Raw genomic sequence first — 19,724 nt, 5'->3', positions numbered from 1 at the left:
GCAGCCACCAATTAACCTAATATGCACGTTTTGGGGATTATGAGGGAAAACCAGGGGAACATGAAAACTCACGCTGCCATAAGAACAACGTGCAAACTCCGCCCTTAAAGTGTCCTGGCTAGGATGCCGAAGTCAGCAGTGCTAATCACTGAGCCAACAGTAGTAAGCGGAGCGGATGCGCGCATCTGGTTGAAAAGAGAGCGCGCACCAGAAAGCAGCTGCCGAGCGTCGACCTTTATACACGATATAAGTAAACCTCTTACCAGTCGTGTGCCGTCCAAAGCAAAATCCGGTGGAGGTGAGCGTCAACGTGTTAGCATTCCGCGACGCCTCTCTGGTTTTAGCTCCATAACCACATCCTCCTGAAGCGTCGAGATCTGCAGGTTCTGTGCGAGAATGACGTCGAGCTCCACGGCCCTCGTCATGCACACAATGACTCGATCTACCACACAACTGAGTCGGTACTGATGAGAATGATTACCGGGGGAGGGTGGCTGTCGCCGCATCCGTCTCTGGTTCGCTGGGAAAGAAACCCTTGTGAAGCAAATCTTCGTCGAGTTCCTCCGCTGCTGACTCGATGGATTGACGAGTATGAGTACGGAGAGGACACTTAAAAGTAAGGCTACAGCTGTTTTTGAATCGTCTCTTGTCACCCGTCCGAGGGAGTGCTTTTATTTATATAGGGTGTTCTTATATTTATATGCTAGGGGCTATTGTATGAAGTAGAGGATTTTTTCCGTGACAGTTATCGTTCCTTTGTAATAGCGCGAGTGCAGCTACACATTTAACCAAAGGAGAACATCAGAAGCGCTGAGGTCGCTCGCGTTTCGTCAAAGGGAACTTTGGTCGTTATGTTTTGTGTTTGTGCCAAAGCGCCAGGGCTTTCTGACTTTTAAGTATTTCATAGAATCGAAGTTTCATTCTTAAAAACCCAATGAGGCGGAGGAGCGTCTTTGGTCGATATCAGCAGGTGGTTCGTTTCTCTTTTATACACTGGTCTAAGTTTTCCAAATTTCTATTCAAGCACATGCCATGGCCGTACATTTTGTACCAACTGTGGATGGATGTCAGAAAGGAGTCCAGTGATCTCAAGCAGGCAGTTCAACATCTCAATGTTTGCCTACCAGTATAGTCCACCAAAGAATGTGACACTATAAATAAAGTGTGCTTTTTGGTGTAACATATGTTCACAGGAAAATAACTTCAAATATAGCCATATTGTTTTGAGGCTGGCTGGTTTTCAAACTTTTTGGTTGTACACTCTTAAAAATAACGAATCTGTAATGGCAGTTGAATGGGTTGCATGGTTCCTCGTAGCTCCATTGGTTGATAAAGATTTGTTGAATTTTGGTAAAGGTTCTTTGCATATAAAGTTTGTTCTTTGTGGTTTAGAAAGGTTCCTAATATGTGGACAAAAAAGAAGTGTTTAATACATAGAATGCAATCTAGTATGCATATTAAGAGGTCAAAAAAACCTGGACTTAGCCTGTGTTATTGTCTTTTTAAAATCATAAACCCATTGATATTTGACAATTCTGTTACTTATGCATTGTTATTTATGGAACCTTTTCCGAAGCTAAATTAATAAAAGGATCTTTCTGGAACCTTTTCTGTGGATGGTTCTTTATACTGCGGTGAGTTGGCACCCTGCCCAGGATTGTTTCCTGCCTTGTGCCCAGTGTTGGCTGGGGTTGGCTCCCGCAGACCCCCGTGACCCTGTGTTCAGATTCAGCGGGTTAGAAAATGGATGGATGGTTCTTTATAGGCACCGCTCTGAAGAGCCTTTATAGTTCATATATTTTTAAGTATGTCCATCCATTTTTACCAAGGTAACATTACAGATTACAGGAATTCGGAACACTTCTTTTAATGGAACTGATGACAGAATTGTCTATTTAGGTGTGGGGAATTTTTAAAAAGAAATATACGCAATGTATTTTGTACTTGTGTTTTTGTGGTGGGAGGTGTTAGATGGTCTGATATTTTGTTATTAATTTGTTGAATTAAGCTGCACCGCCCATAGAGAATCGCTGTGGGGTCTGGGTCTGAACGAGATGCCATACTCACTCAGACACCAGTGCACACATCTTTGGGATGCGAGAGAAACACGCATCATTCAGAGCAAATCCAAGTAAACATTCAAACACCATACCTGACTGGGAACATCACTCTAAACTCTTAAAAAAGCTGGTTCTTTAATAGCACTTTGTGGCTCTTTACTGGGTTGTGTGGTTCCTCACAGAGCCATTGCTTGACCAACCACCATTTTATTCCGTGAAGAGTTTCCTGCACATGAAGTTGGTTCTTTCTGCTTTGAAAAACTTGTAAAAAAAGAAACTGAAATCTTTAATATATGGCATGCTAACTAGCCGGACACTAACAGATTAAAAGAACCTCGCCTTGCCTGTGTTATTGTATGCAGTAAGAGTCCTTAAAAATTGTGACCTATTGGTATTTCACAAATCTTTTACCATCTACTCATGGTTATTAACTGTATGGAGCCTGTTATGGACCTAACTAAGTAAAGGTTCTTTCTGGAACCTTCCTGTAGATGGGTCTTCTGGAAACTAAAAATGGTTCACCTGTGGCATCGCTCTGAAGAACAGGCCTGGCGCCTTTATTTTTAAGAGTGTAGCCTGCCTATCTGTACCTCACCAGACTGCCCTGCAATAAAATATCTTGAAAAGAAATGTAATACCTGAATAATAAAAGTCATCGAATATCTGTCAGAATGACCATAAACTAGGGGTCTTACTTTTATCTGTCAGAATGACCATAAACTTGGGGTCTTTCTTTTTTACGCATGCTGTACATTTATCTCAATAAATAAAAATACATATTTCTAAAAGGCTGCCTTCAGCTTTCATTAGGTATGATATGGAAGGGCTGTTTTTTGTTTATGTGTCTAGCTTGTAGTTGAAAACAAAAAAATATATAAGACATACATATTATTCTTAAAACAAAACAGTGTTAATTCAATTCTCCTTTATTTAAATTAACCATCTTTGGGATTACATTTCATTCATTTCTCAGGGAATTGAATAACTTGTGTAAAAATATTCTTTCATCACTAAATCCAGCTATCAATGTTCTTATCTAGCTGAGGGTCACCAGCACCCATTTTGGCACCTCTGGGTAAACAGCAGGAATCCATTCTGCACGGGCTGCTAGTCCATTACAGTTGTAGCACACTTACTAACGGTGGACCAATTTACATTAGCTACGTTTTTGGGAGACTGGTAGGAATATTAGAGGACAACCTGTTTGATTTGCAAACTCACCACCCCAGGGAAATCAGACTCTTAAGTTCTGACCTACACTCTTAAAAATAAAGTTGCCAAAGTTGTCCTTCAGAGCAATGCCATAGAGGAACCATTATTGGTTCCCAAAGAAAAATGCACCTTCCAAAAAGAACATTTCTTTATTTAGATCTATAACTTGTTCAATAAATATCCATGAACACATGAAAACAGATATATGAAATATCAGCGGGTTCCTGATTTTAAAAGGACACTCTGCATGCAAAAACACCGGCTTAAGGTTTTCTTGATTTGTTAGTATCCTGCTATGTAGCCTACAGTACAATATTAGGAATATTTTCAAATGCCAAGAACCCTTCACAGAATGAAACAGTTCTTTGTCAAGCAAATATTCCTGCAAGGGACCTCACAACACAGTGAGGTGCCATTTTGGAGCCAGTATTTTTAAGAGTATATACAGCATGATGCAGGGGTGTAAACCAATGCTACAACTCTGCTGCCACTGTCCTTACAAATTCCTTTTAAAATACAATATAAAGTGCACAGAGGTTGTCCTTACTGTAAAAGGGTTGTGTTTGTCATCACAAGTGGAGCCCCTCCTTGCCATTTTCTTGAGGATATGAATCAAACTGCCATTTTTGATGTGGAGGTGCTGGGATCTGTGTTAGATTCAATGGCGCCTCATTGTCTGTGTGGTGTGTACATGTCCTTGCAGTGCCTGAATGCATTTCTCTGAATATTCATTTTTTTCTATGTTCAAAATCTGTCCATGTTAATTTGACCATTGACTTTAAACTTGCCTTTTATGAGTGAGCATGGACACGTGTGAGAGTGTTGGCTTCCTATTAATGGATACAGGAAGTTCAGAAAATGGAGGGATGAATAATAAATGATGGCTAAATGTTATGAGATTAAAATACACAAAATAACTTATCGTTTAATATTTCAATTACTATCTTTTATTGTGAACATAGGCATAGCCAAGTGATGATTGCTGATTGGAACACAAAATCGGTTTTATGACAATTCCAAGCGACACATGGAATTATGATTTATGCACTTTGTCATCCCTTCTTTTCTACAGAATACTTAAACTTGTTAGATTTTAAAGTCATAGAGCACTTTCAGTGTGGAGAAATAATAGCATATCCATGGCAGGCAAAACACGTGTATGATAACAATGCTATGCACTGTAAATTAGGCTAAATTGTGAGAGCAACACGTGATATTGCAGAAGTGCGGACTGCTGTGGTTTTGAAAAGGCTGGGACGGTTTTTGTTTTTCTAGAATGAGAATCTCTTATTGGGAGCGAGTAAACAGCCCGAAATGTAAAGTAAAGCTGCTCCTTCAATATATTACTTCATCATAGTACTTAATGTATGCTTATCTTAATTTAAACATGCATTTACAATTTTTAATTTTATAATTAAAGCAGTAATTAAATGAATACATGAATAAAAATATTTCGTTCAGAATTAATGTCATTTTTGAATTTATTCTTTGTATACTTATTTCCTTTTTAACTAATAACACATCAATCTGTTTTTAGTTAATCCATTTAGGTTATAAGATAATGATTGTTCAAATTATTAATTGTAGATGAAAGGAAAATTTGATAGGAGTTGCACTGATGATCACATAAATACTTACTAGCAAAATATAATAATTGGGGTGGTCTTACTAGACTATCATTGAAAAAATGTAACCAGAAGAAAGTGGCTTTTCACTGTGGTCAACTTAACAATACATGTTTCAACCACACATTTCCACACGTCTCATTCATCTGTGACAAACACAGTAGGTACATTCCTGTGTAGAGGTGATATTTGATTAAGCTAGCAGCTTTATAGAAATGCTCTGAACTACAAAGAAGTAATCTTATTGTAAATGAGTAATAATGCACCTTTTCTCATCCCTGTAGGTAACATCTTCAGAATAAGAGTAGTTCTGAATTGGCTTTGGGTGTTTGCACAGTAACAGAGTTCTGGTAACATGGATAATTTATTGTCAGCTGTAATAACACTTCTCCTTTGTACATTTATTCAAAACAGTAAGTACTATTTTTGTGTCGATCTTTTTCAAACTTAGGGGCTAGCCATAAAGCACATACAATGATAATGTTTAAGGTAGTGAGCGATGTGATCTGGCAGATATATTTAAATAGTAAATGTTTTATGTTTTAAAACATATCTGTAGAATATATATTGACTTGCAAAAGTATTCTGACCCTTTAAATTTTATATAATGTGGATTACAAATGACATTCCCTCATTTTTTCCCAATATGCATTCTTATTGTAAACTCAAATTCTGAATACTTCAGCAGAGTAATTTATATTTTTGCGAGAAATGCAACAATAATATTGTAGCTCTTAGGTAAAGTAATTTGAGGAGATAATGTTGTTTTCCTGGGGAAAATATAAAAACAACTTAGATAATGTAACTGAAAATGAAAATACAGTATATAAAACTGCTGAACACATTAAAGGAACACTTTGAAAACACATCAGATCTCAATGGGGAAAAAATCCTGCTAGATATCTCTACTGATATGGGCTGGGTAATGTGTTAGGAAAGAAAGGATGCCACATTGTTTGATGGAAATGAAAATTATCAACCTACATAGGGCTAAATTCAAAGACACCCCAAAAATCAAAGTGAAAAAATGATGCAGCAGGCTAGTCCATTTTGCTGAAATTTCATTGCAGAAACTCCAAATCATACTCAGTAGTTTGTATAGCCCCCACGTGCTTGTGTGCATGCCTGACAACGTCGGGACATGCTCCTAATGAGACGGTGGATGGTGTCCTAGGGGATCTCCTTCCAGAGCTGGACCAGGGCATCACTGAGCTCCTGGACAGTCTGAGGTGCAACCTGGCGGTGTCGGATGGACCGAAACATAATGTCCCAGAGCTGTTCTATTGGATTTAGGTCAGGTGAGTGTGGGGGCCAGTCAATGGTATCAATTCCTTCATCCTCCAGGAACTGCCTGCATACTCTCGCCACATGAAGCCTGGCATTGTCGTGCACCAGGAGGAACCCAGGACACACTGCACCAGCATAGGGTCTGACAATGGGTCCAAGGATATCATCCCGATACCTAATGGCAGCCAAGGTGCCGTTGTCTAGCCTGTGGAGGTCTGTGCGCCCCTCCATGGATACGTCTCCCCAGACCATCACTGACCCACCGCCAAACTGGTCATGCTGAACGATGTTACAGGCAGCATAATGTTCTCCACGGCTTCTCCAGACCCTTTCACATCTGTCACATGTGCTCAGGGTGAACCTGCTCTCATCTGTGAAACGCACAGGGTGCCAGTGGTGGACCTGCCAATTCTGGTATTCTATGGCAAATGCCAATCTAGCTCACCGATGCCAGGCAGTGAGCACAAGGCCTACTAGAGAACGTCGGGCCCTCAGGCCACCCTCATGAAGTTTGTTTCTGATTGTTTGGTCAGAGACATTCACACCAGTAGCCTGCTGGCGGTCATTTTGTAGGGCTCTGGCAGTGCATATCCTGTTCCTCCTTGACCAAAGGAGCAGATACCAGTCCTGCTGATGGGTTAAGGACTTTCTACGGCCCTGTCCAGCTCTCCTAGAGTAACTGCCTGCCTCCTGGAATCTCCTCCATGCCCTTGAGACTGTGCTGGGAGACACAGCAAACCTTCTGGCAAAGGCACATATTGATGTGCCATCCTGGAGAAGTTGGACTACCTGTGCAACCTCTGTAGGGTCCATGTATCGCCTGATGCGACCAGTAGTGACACTGAGGCAAATGCAAAACGAGTGAAAAAACAGTCAAAAGATGAGGAGGGAAAAATGTCAGTCACTTCCACCTATTAAACCATTCCTGTTTTGGGGGTCATCTCATTGTTGTCTCCCTAGTGCACCTGTTGTTCATTTCATTAACATCAAAGCAGCTGAAACTGATTAACAACCCCCTCTGTTATTTAACTTACTAGATCAACATCCCAGAAGTTTCATTGACTTGATGCTATCCTCTGATTAAAAAGTATTCCTTTAATTTTTTGAGCAGTATATTTTATAATAACTTTAAAAAATGAATGTTTATTAAATTTGGCCATCCATTCATTTTCACAAGTCATTTTTATCAATCACAATTTTATCAGTGATGATTTCAAAACTTTTATGTAAGAGAAATCTGAGACAATTGTAAAATACAGTGCATATTTATGTGTCAATATTGGTCCTTTTTAATCTATCTATCTATCTATCTATCTATCTATCTATCTATCTATCTATCTATCTATCTATCTATCTGTCATATTTTCAGAACTTCACTTATTTAGTTTAGGTGTAATGTGGAGTCCCAGTGGTACAGAATATAATGCACGGTCAGAAATGAATGTAGTGCCAGATCATTGCAGAGTACACTAACACTCACTCACCTCACCCACTCACTCATGTCCAGTTTAAGGGATGCCATTTATATATTCCATACATCTTTAGGGTGAATCTAGACTATGTGAAAGAGAGAGAGAGAGAGGTTAGGAGCATGCGCTGATACAGCGCATTGCCGCACCCACCACACGACAAACCAACTCAGGCTCCAGATAAGGACCCAAGTGCAGCCATGCAACGGGTGTTTTACCACACTAGTTCAGATGGAGCGAAAATAGTGAGTTTTTTTATGGTGGCTGGAGTGCCAATTCTGCCACCAACCCCCAACTTTTTCCCTGATGATTGGAGGGCCTACGTGCAGGGATGGATACAGAGTAATGTCATACCCAGGATGGAACAATTGCCGGTTAAGGGCCTTGCTCAAGGGCCCAACAGAGCAGATTCCCTTTTAGCATTTACGGGATTTGAACCGGCAACCTTCTGATTGCCAGTACAGATCCCTAGCCTCAGAGCCAATGACAAAATGTGTCAGCTACACACACAAGAAGTCTGCATTGGATTTCCAAGTCACAAACCAGTAAGGGAGCAATAGTGACCACCATGCAGGTCAAATTTTCAATTGGATAGTAAAATTCATATTCAGTATTTATTATTAGATTACTGTAGAGTAATATCAGCTTAAATGCATTATTAAGCAATTTAACTAAAGTGTTATAGACCCCTTACAGGTTTATAACCCCTGTTATATTTTACACCTTTAACATTTAATGTCCGTATCTTCTAGTACTGTCCGGAGATAAATTAGAGACCCTTCCAGCATTGGTTCCTGCCTTCTGATCAGTGCTGCTGGGATATGTTTTGGCTCCTGTGACCTTGAAGTTATTTACATGTGATTAATGCTGGGTATATTATAATGTATATTACTTTCATTGGTAATGTTAATTGTAGAGAATAACATAAGGGCATATTTTTATATATCAAAATGAAAGTAACAAGTGATTAAAAACAATGTTTTCTTTGAAGCTACTTGCTTGTGCAATGTGACCTGCTACACCGACATCATCAGCTCTTTGAACTGCACCTGCCAAGGCCAAGTGCCTCAGTCTCCATATGAGTTGGCGATACCTCGGTAAGTAAGAGAGTAGAGTGATTTTTTCCACTGATAAAGCTCAATGCTTTTATAAGGTGCACATAAAATAGATTTGAGCTTTTTTAGTCAGTATTTGCATTTCACGCTTACAATCATAAAGGGGACTAGTGCAGGAAAGACTTATTAGCAGCCCCTTTGATACTAGTGGTGAAAGTACTTTTTTCTTTCAGCAAACGTTTCTCAGTTTTACTGCCATTCTTATTGATGGTCATTATTTTTATGTGCCCATTAAAACAACATCCTACTTATCTTTAAATTCCTGGTCCATTTACACTCTAGTCTCGAAAATGTTTATTTTTACTGTAGTTTCTTCACAGAATCTCATGCTTTCCTGGTCAGATAACACCACATCACTGGCCAAGAAAGCTCAAACCCACCTCTACTTTTTATGCAAATTGAGGAGAGCACAAATTCCTTCCCCCATCATGTGCTGTTTCTACCGGGTCACAATCGAGAGCATAGACACTAGCTGCATCTCAGTGTGATATGGAAGCTGCACTGCCTCCTGTAGGAAGTCCCTGCAACGCATAGTGGATGTGGCCAGTAAGATTATTGGTGCCCCACTGCCCTCCCTCAAGGACATTTTCCACATCCATCTCACCCTTAGAGCCATCAGCAATGCTGGTGACTCCTCCCACCCCTTTAACTCCCTTTTTAGCCTCCTCCCCTCAGGGAAATGGTACCGGAGCCTCCGGGCCCGCTCCACAAGACTGTCTAACAGCTTTATCCACCAAGCTGTCAGGATGCTGAACTCTGGCCACTACCTTCCCCCCTTGCCCCCTACCCCTGGACCATAACAAGAGTTACTATATACCAAGTACCCTACCTCAGCTTGTATTATATAAGGACTCAATAGTACATCTTCTGCTAACTGTTTGTCTTTTTGTACATCTCATAAGCTACTCTATAGTGCACCTTCTCATTTTTTTACTGTAATTGGCTTTTGCACTAATGACTATTGCACATTGTACACAGGTCTACTTTACAATTTCTAATGTTATTTATCTTATATGTTATACTTTATTTTTGTGTGTGTATTTTATTGTACTACAAAGTTGAGAGAGAAACAGTATTTCGATTCTCCTGTATGTTCTGCACATATAGTGAATTGACAATAAAAGGCTATTTGATTTGATTTGATCCTCATTTTTCAGGCATTACTTCATTTTCGTAGGTCTCTTCCAGACAAGAAGTATTTATGTTTTTCTCAAAATTCTTTTTTTTTTCCTTCAGGCACATGCCGCCTACAAATTTTTCCAATGTTATTGAAGTAAAAACTACCAGTGCTCTGTAACGTTTTTTGCATTGCTGTGAATCCCTAATTTGAATTTTTTTGCTCTTCTGTTTCACACAGTTGATATTGCAATGGAGGTGCAATTTTTAGTCGTCCATAAAACATCTTTCCTGTAGGCTGGTTTAGTCAATGATATCCTGAATTCTTTTGTTCAGATTTTCTGAATGTCCTTGGGCATTTTATTGCCACAAGCACTGAGGGAAATAAGTAATGAAATACACAGTAATGTGAGAAATCAATATGTGAAAATATAGTGGGAAGTATTAGCCTTTGGCATTAGAGGTGTAATCGAATCTACAATGTGGTACATTTAAGTCTCATAACTCCCCACTGCAATATTACAGAGTATTAGAACATACTGCCAGAAGAGATTCTACTCTGTTGGGTCCTTGAACAAGGTCCTTAACCTGGAAATTTCTCCAGAAGTGTCGTACAATGGCTGAACCTGCGTTCTGACCCCCTAAGGTCATGGAAAAGAGAATTCCCCACCCCCTGAGATCATATGAAAAGACAATTTCTCCTTGGGGATTAACAACAACAACATTTATTTATATACAGTACCACATTTTCATACAAACAATGTGGCTCAAAGTGCTTTACATGATGAAGAAAGAGAAAAAAGACAAAATAAATAATTAAAATTAGGGAACACTAATTAACATAGAATAAAAGTAATGTCTGATGACCAGGGAGGACAGAAAAAAAAAAACTCAAAAAAATAAAATCTGCAGGGGTTCCAAGGCCACAAGACCACCCAGCCCCCTCTAGGCATTCTACCTATCATAAATTACCTTAATCAGACCTCATTGTATTCTGTGTTCTCCTGTAAGAATTTGAAGATGATGGTCATGTGGACTTCTGGCCTTTAACCCATCAATGTAAGGACATCACATTGTTTTGATTAGGTGCTGGTAGCACAGATCGCCACCACAGAAAACCGGGAAAAGAACAGAAGAGAAAGTAGGGGTTAGTATGGATTTTGGAGCCACCATGAATAATAATGATAATTAATTGAATATACAGAGCATCAGGATTTAATTAAAATGAAGCTGTGAGAAAGCCATGTTAAAGTAATGTGTTTTCAGCAGTGTTTTAAAGTGCTCCACTGTATTAACCTGGCGAATTCCTATTGGCAAGCTGTTCCAGATTTTATGTCAAATCAAGAAAAAAAAATTACAGATCAAAATGCATAATTTAAAATGTGAAGTATCAGTAACAACTGTAACTATAGAAAAGAAGAGAAAAAATAAGTGTTGGTAATGTATATGGGTTTGCTAACCTAAATGTATAGATAAATCATTACTCTCTCTCTGTTGTTATAAGTGGTCTATATCATTTTCTTTTTTCACAGGATGAATGATTCAAAGTCTTCGGCTTGTCAACTCAAACATAATCAAAATACTGGATCAATTGAAACATGGTGTTTACTAAACATTGCTGACCTTGACTATTTTTATACAGTATGTGCTTATCCGGAGAACAAAAGCCATCCTGAACACTGTGCCACCATTGAGCTAAGAGAAATGAGTAAGAATTTGCAAGCATATTATATTTTGGGTTATTTGATTTCGATGTGTTAGTTATTTTTTTTTTTACATACATCTATGCGCTACTCTTTTTAGTTTCATTGCTTTTTTTTCTTGTTCTGTATATGGGATGCAAGACTAACATATTTTAGGTGCATTCACATATAATGTATGTAGCACCTATTGCAACAGCCCATGTCTGTCTGTCTGTCTGTCTGTCTGAAACAACTTGGCCCCCCATGAACCAATTTTATTGAGATGTGGCTCACTTATTCTACAGAGAAATTTGTCAAGAAGATTCCATTTTCGTTCATATATTTCAAACAGATTGCATTGCTTTCAACTTTCAAAATTTCCCATTGAAAAGTATTGGCTTATTTGTGAGCTTGTCCATTCCTAAAACATTAAATATTATGTTTGTCTTCAACTACAAATTATTTTGCTGTTTTAGTTTTATCTTGAGAGTGGTTGCTTAAAATTGTATATTTTGTATATTTTCCTCTTTTACTCGTATAACAGCTACTCTGATGCACAATGCAATTGAGTCCAACACCTGGCGGAGCGCGTGCCAACAGCTCACACAGCAGCGTCCTTCTCCTACCTCTTTCAATATGTTAACTAATAGAGCACAAAAAAGTCACTACTCTGGAAATGAATGGAAGAGGAAAGCAACCATGTAAGCATATATAAGACTGAACTGAATGAACAACAGTATCTGCAGATTACTAGGTTATCTTGTTTTTTTAGATAAGCAAGTGACATAATTTTAGTGTTTATATGTTCTGGAATGATGTTGTAGCAGCGCTACTTAAAATATAATACATCTCCCAGTGGCCAAAATGGTATAATGCTATTGGACAGCTTTGGAGGGTGCAGGGGCTGCTGGGAAGAAGATTGATCAGACTGGCTGTTTAACAAGGAAGCCTGGAAGATCACAATCTTCTATCTGCCAATTCATATGCTGTTCACATCCATTTGGATTATTTGTTGATTATTTTGGATTACTGTTCCAGTCCGAATGTATGGTCTGTCTTGTGCCTGTCTGTTCATGTGAGTTTGTATGGTTTGGATATGTGTTCATCAGAGGTAGCGCTCCCAATCCCAATCACCTCATCAGGAAACCGGTAGGACAAACTTAACAATGCTTACAGTGAACTGTTCAAAGAATTTTTCACTCACCCATCCTTTATCAACTGCTCCTGCTAAATTGTACTGTGTTTTGGATATTGTTGTTGGTGTTTTTTGTTTGATTTTATTGTTAGCTGTTTATTATTTGTAAAGGTGTGTTTAATGTATTATCTGGATCTGGGGAAGGCCTATTGTATATGTGTTTTTTGTTTTATTGCATCTTCTTTTTTGTTCATTTCATTAATATATTTCATTATTATTTATCAATTCATTGGTCCACTAACTGTGTCTCTATGAGTGAGTGTGTGAGCTCCGGGCCAAAGCTGGGTGTGTTCCTGGAGTCTCCACCATAAAATAAATAAATCAGCGTCTTTCTGACAGTGTGAATCTTAGTATCATCGCGACCGCTACAATGTTATTCATTTGTGTCTTTTTATAAAGTAAACAAATGACCTGCATTATGCTTATTTTGCCTCAGAGAACAGATGTGTAAGCCTTGGTCCATCCATCCATCCCTCCATCCATCCACATTCTTCACGAACCTATTCCAGTGTGCAGTCCTAGAGCTGGAGTCTGTCTTCACAGCCTCAACTGCAGGACATTAATGAACACTGCACAGGGCATATCAAAGTGCAGAATCAGTCACACACCTACACTTTCTTGTACCAGAGGAATCTAGAATCATTAGACAACTTATCAAGCATGTCCTTAGGATGTGGGAGGAAACCAAGCTACCTGTAGAAAAACCCATGCCAACACATGGTGAATGTGCCAGATCTCCAGCCCAGGCAGTGTTAACCTGTGAACAGCTGTTTGTATGTCCTAAATTTTTAAAGGGATTTCACATAGAATTTGCATGCAGTGTTGGAAAAATCAATGCAAATTTTAATTGCAGTCAGCAGGGCATAATTTTAAAGCAACAAGCAGGGAACATTTAGAAATAAACACAGACAAAATGTCAGTTTCATTTACTTTGATACTTAGAATATGTGTCTGCCTAACCTTGTGGTTAGCACTTCATGAACTGTCACATGCATGGGGTGACTCAAATGTTGCTTCACACTATTAGTTGATCTCTTATGATAAAATCTTTCAAAATGATATACTAAAGAAATTATTGTAAAACCTTCATCCACTAATTCATTCAAATGCCAGGAAATGCTCATTTAAAGTTGGATGTTGTAAATACTGCCATTGTGGTAATGAAGTAGGAGCTAAATCCTTGGGAGACATTCTCTATCTGTTGATTAAGCTACAGCCTCATCTTCACCTCATAACTAGTGGAAAGTAACCTGAAAAAATTGGGTCTGTTACATAACTGGACCATATAAGCTTAATGTACAGAGGTGCAGGCCTCAGTCTCCAAGACAGACTGAGAAGCTTGATACTTCACAACTTCCTCAGGATAAAGCAGATGCTTTTCTGTATTGAGAGGAGCAATGAGTTGGTTTGGGCATGGTCTACTCGATACATGTGTCTGGAAGGAAGTTGGAATGCTTGCATCTCTCAGTTGGCCTAATAGCACCCAAGGAGGAGGTGGGGTGTGTTGTTCCCTCTGTAAACCTTACTAGGACATGCTGATGAAAAATTAGAATATGATATGTATATAAAATATGTATGACACCTGAAACCTTTTCTGGAAAATATCTTTAAGTAAACTGGGGAACAATAACACTTGTCTGCACCCTAATCCTCTCGCACACAAAAAAAAAACCTGAACTTTATAGATTTAGGTATACTAAATATACTTTTCAAATTGGAATTTCTCTGTTGATAACCGTTTCCATCAGATCTAATTACATTTTTTTTTTAATTTGATTTTTTTAAAATATGTTATGTTTGTTACAGCATAAGTACTTTTCATGCTCAGAATATTATCTGAAATATATTTTGAGCTGGAAAATAATGTTCCTCATTCTTAAAGTTACAACCCAAAGTAAATTATTTGCTACCCATTTTTTGCTGTTAAACAGTATTTTTTCTCTTTTCTTATTCCTTCAGAATAGCCAGGAATTTACATTTGTAAGGTTCAAATGATGCCTTTCTATTGTCCAGAAGTTGTTTATATCTGGACTTAAAGTGGGCCGATACGCACCTGCACTTTTCCACTTTTCTCTCTGCAGTTTGCATACCAGGAGAAGGTGGGAGCATAAGATGCCATCATCTATATGCTACACCGATCCCTCTCCTACTTGGACAGAAGCAGTGGTGCTGTAAGAATTATGTTTCTGGACTTCTCTAGCACCTTCAACACCATCCAACCTTGGCTCCTTAGGGACAAGCTGACAGAGCTGGGAGTAGATTCATACCTGGTGGCATGGATCGTGGACTATCTTACAGACAGACCTCAGTATGTGCATCTTGGGAACTGCAGGTCTGACATTGTGGTCAGCAACACAGGAGCGCTGCGGGGATTGTGCTTTCTCCAGTCCTGTTTAGCCTATATACATCAGACTTCCAATACAACTCAGAGTGCTGTCACGTGCAAAATTTCGCCAACGACACTGCTATCGTGGGCTGCATCAGGAGTGGTCAGGAGGAGGATTATAGGAACCTAATCAAGGACTTTGTTAAATGGTGCAACTCAAACCACCTACAACTGAACACCAGCAATACCAAGGAGCTGGTGGTGGATTTTAGGACCAGGCCCCTCATGGAGCCCTTGATCATCAGAGGTGACTGTGTGCAGAGGGTACAGACCTATAAATACCTGGGAGTGCAGCTGGATGATGAACTGGACTGGACTGCCAATACTGATGCTCTGTGCAAGAGAGGACAGAGCCGACTATACTTTCTTAGAAGGTTGGCGTCCTTCAACATCTGCAGTAAGATGCTGCAGATGTTCTATCAGACGGTTGTGGTGAGCACCCTCTTCTACGCGGTGGTGTGCTGGGGAGGCAGCATAAAGAAGAGGGAGTACTGGACAAACTGGTGAGGAAGGCAGGCTCTATTGTAGGCACGGAGCTGGGCAGTTTGACATCTGTGGCAGAGCGACGGGCGCTGAGCAGGCTTCTGTCAATCATGGAGAATCCACTGCATCCACTGAACAGTATCTTCTACAGACAGAGGAGCAGCCATTGTTTTTATCAGTACGCTGCTTCTGGAGTATGTGAATTTTCCCTTGGGGATTAATAAAGTATCTATCTATCTATCTATCTATCTATCTATCTATCTATCTATCTATCTATCTATCTATCTATCTATCTATCTGTCTATTTAAAAGTTGTGTACCACAGTGTTTTCAAATATGCAAAAATGCATGAAGCATTATCTAAGCTTCTCCAAAGGTCCTCAATTGAGTACAAAAGTATCAGAACACCAAGAGGGACTCATCAATTGAATAAATCAATCTTAAACAGAGAGTACTGGCACGTATGTACTGTATACCCACTTCAGGCACTGGTTTAAATGGCTTAAATGGTTTGAACTTAGAAGAGGGTCCACCATGACAGCGCTCAAACGTTATAGTGAAAAGTGGAGCGAGTCTTATATTAGCAGACATCTTCTGCTGGTCATTCCACTGTGAAACACATTCAGAGAATTATAAGAGGAAAGAAACTACTGAGTGAATACTGTTTGTAAGCAATAAATATATTTAAAACAATTATATGTGTGACCATCATTTCTTCGAAAACTGAACGTCATAGAGTAATTCTGTTGTCAGATTTGGATTCAACACTCTGAAAATCTATAATGAACACCTACAATTTTTGACGAAGGCAAAAAAATGTTTTTTGTCAGACCAGCGTAATCTCCATGTTAATCCATTCAGAATTAAATAAGGGTGGAAAGGATACTCTGTCATCAATTTTTAGATTGATTTTCTTAATCTAATACGCCTACTGACATCATTGACACCTTCTTTTTATTTTTCTCTTTAACAGTTAAGCCCCAACCACCTTTTAATGTGACAATTGAAAGAAGTGACAATGATTATAATATGTCCTGGGAAATGCTGTACACTGAGGATGAAAACTACTATCTAAATGGAGAACTTGTATACGAAGTACGGTACAAAACTGCATATGATAGCTGGGAGGTAGGAGGTTTGTTTAATAAAAGTTATATTGGTGATTCAACTACCCATCTGGTTGTATTAAAAAAACAGGACTGTTTCAAAACGAAATGTTTGGAGCAATTTCTGTTACTTTTGTAATCTAGACAGCATACTATACATATATTAAACAGGGTAACTCAAACCTTACAATGTCATTTTGTCAAATATCACCCGATTTTGTGTTTAAAATAAATAAAAACTCCCTAAACTTCATCTGTTTAGAAGGAAACTTTATGACTTTTCCTACATTTGGCACAATTACCAAACAGTTAAAAAAAAACTTATACAGCTTCAGAAAAATGTTACCTTTCCATGTCTTGCAGGTCAATTTTGACCCACCATTGACTTTAATGGATTTTCCATTGCAATTAGGTTAGTATGTTTGTTCACAACCTAAATGTCATCTGTACAGCTCAGAATTATAAAGTCTTTTATTAAAGTGTCCTAACTTTACAAAAAAATCTAAAAATTTTCCAACTTTTGTACAACTGCTAAACATTTTGAACACTACCATGTCCTTCTGGTCAATTTTGATTATCCTGCATAATTATGGGCTCTGGCATCTTCCAGCAATAGTATCGTCATTTGCTATGACAATCACTCCCAGATATCCCTGGGAACGCGTGACATGTAATGTCATCAGAACAACAACGTAAATAGGTTGGTGTATGTGTTCTCAAATCATCTGAGATAATAATTCTTTGAGCATTTCTTATGAAACTTGGTGAAATTATGGCTTTTGATCATTGCTTTTCTTTCGAGAAGTTTGATTCTTTTGTTTTGCATATTGGACTCTATCAAGTGATTGTTTGAATGTCCAGTAATGAATGTGACATGTTTCTCGACCACATAATTTTTTCTGGTCTTTTCTCGTAAAAAAATTATCTCTGTCAATTAACTCCACATTCACCGAAGAGTAAATGTCCAATGTTCTAATTCTAAATCAAACAGTGACACTTTCACAGACATTTTTGTGTTATGGTATTTATTGGTACCCACATGTATCTTTTGTTTACTGGTTTTAATTCACTATGTCAATAATGACCTGTATCAGACTGTAAAATGTGAATGTGTAAACTAGTAACAGTGAAATATTTCTAAAGATACTTCATGGGGAGGGCCAGCTCACTGCACCTTACAGTTCTCCACATCTTATTATATCTTCCTTTCTACATCTGTTTTAATTTATTGCTTTTTTTTATAGTGTACTAAAATAAACACAATATGCCATTGTTTAGGTTTTGATTTGTGAAAGTATATGATAGGTTATTGCAATTTAGCTTTTTTTTTTGTGACCATAACTCTCCAGATTGGGTATGCGAAAGTACTGATTCTAAATTAATTGGATTTAATATGAAACTTAAATGTATGAGGAGAAGTAGGGATTGAATCCCAGATTGTTCTATGTCTCATTTACTGTACTGTGAGTCATTAAAATATAAAATGCGCAAGAAACTCAATGCCTTTTACTTCCAGCTGTTTATCAAAATATCACAATTTTCTAAAACTATTGAATTATGATGTGCAAATATTTTTTTCTAACTAATTTTTTAGTCTTAAACTTACTATCTAGAAAAGCAAAAGCATTGTATTTAGAGTATGCAAATATACGGTAATATATTTTATAATCCCTCACACTTTACTTTTAGAATTTTCTTGCATCTTTTTTGATTTTGTCTTTCAGAAAAATCAGTAAAGCTTTTTTACAGTTTGCCACAATTAAAATAATTTGTGTAGTATGATTAATATTTAAAATATCTTTATTCTTTGAAAGAAAAACAATCATATTCAAATACAATGCATACAATGCATGTTTTGTAATTGCCAGATATCAGGCAAATGTACTGCAAAAAATGAAATCTCAGCCAATTGAAAAGTATTTCTAGCATGACATTAAATCTTGTTTTCCTAATTGTATGTATTTATGATTATTTAGCTTACTTTAAGAAATCTTTTCAAGTAAATTTTGCGTACCCCTTTGGTAGATTTTGTTTGCTAAATACAAGCAAAATAACTTCCATGTAAAGTTTTTAAGCTAATTATTGCATATGCTTTTTTGTAGTGTGGTTTGAAATCCACTTTAATATTCTATTTTTTTTTAATCTTCCATATTTTCACTTTGTCTAATTACAGTAAGGCACTAAGTACAATCAAAACAATGAAGTTATTTTTTCTTAAGCTTTTGTCAAACTAACTAAATTTACATTCCTGTTTAGTTTTCAATGTAGGAATTGAAACCTGCTAAGTTTTTAGTGGTTAAATTCTAAGAAAACAACACATGCGATGTTTACATTAATTGTTCCTTTCTGCTATTGAACACCTCTATGCTGTATTTTAACTGAATGGCAAGTCATTAAGTACATTTACTTAGTACTGAAATACGAAATTAAATAATATTTTTAATATAGAATTGTTTTTACCTTACAGAATCAAAGAGTTTGCCACATAAATAATGACATCAGGAGTTATATTATTGCAAACGCTTTATTTGAAAGTGGTAAAGAGTATGTATTTGAAGTTCGTGCAGGAGTGAATAATGAGAGTGACTACTCAGGTACCTGGAGCGAGTGGAGTAAACCTGCCATTCTGTCAATTCCATGTAAGTAGTTGAATTCCCCTTCTTGTAAAATGACTGTGTTCGGTGCATCAGCTGAAAGAATGAACATTTTTACATATATTTTATTGAAAAGAAAAATAGCAGTTCAGCTACTTGGGACAGAATGATGCCACATTATTACTTGCCCAAAACTCTTGGACCTTGCCTTTCTTCCTGGCTGCAGTCACTTCTTTGGGAACTTAGTGTGTTTTGCTGATGTTTGTTATGCTTCTCCTGGAGTTTTTAATGGATCTAAAGGCAAGGTGTTAATTGAATTCTGTGATTCTAAATTATTTTGGTGTGATTGAGTTTCTTTTCAAGGGGTCTAATTGGCCAACTGTGCATAGCTCCC

At 37.9% G+C, this 19,724-nt stretch overlaps 1 protein-coding gene across 2 annotated transcripts in view; it reads left to right on the top strand.

Annotated features, from left to right (window-relative positions):
• The first annotated feature begins 263 nt into the window (after positions 1-263).
• Positions 264-19,724, top strand: part of LOC120543251 (interleukin-21 receptor-like) — a 47,775-nt gene continuing 28,314 nt past the window's right edge. For both annotated transcript variants that reach the window (XM_039776233.1, XM_039776232.1), the window contains exons 1-6: positions 264-616; positions 5,182-5,310; positions 8,645-8,750; positions 11,417-11,592; positions 16,604-16,758; positions 19,204-19,375. In XM_039776233.1, coding sequence (XP_039632167.1) covers positions 5,253-5,310; positions 8,645-8,750; positions 11,417-11,592; positions 16,604-16,758; positions 19,204-19,375 — 667 coding nt within the window. In that variant the 5' untranslated portion in view covers positions 264-616; positions 5,182-5,252. The remainder of the gene's footprint in view (positions 617-5,181; positions 5,311-8,644; positions 8,751-11,416; positions 11,593-16,603; positions 16,759-19,203; positions 19,376-19,724) is intronic.

Source organism: Polypterus senegalus, chromosome 13, assembly GCF_016835505.1.
Source record: "Polypterus senegalus isolate Bchr_013 chromosome 13, ASM1683550v1, whole genome shotgun sequence".
Lineage (NCBI taxonomy): Eukaryota > Metazoa > Chordata > Cladistia > Polypteriformes > Polypteridae > Polypterus > Polypterus senegalus.
Note: the sequence above shows the minus strand (reverse complement) of the source record. Positions and strands in the feature narration are given on the sequence as shown.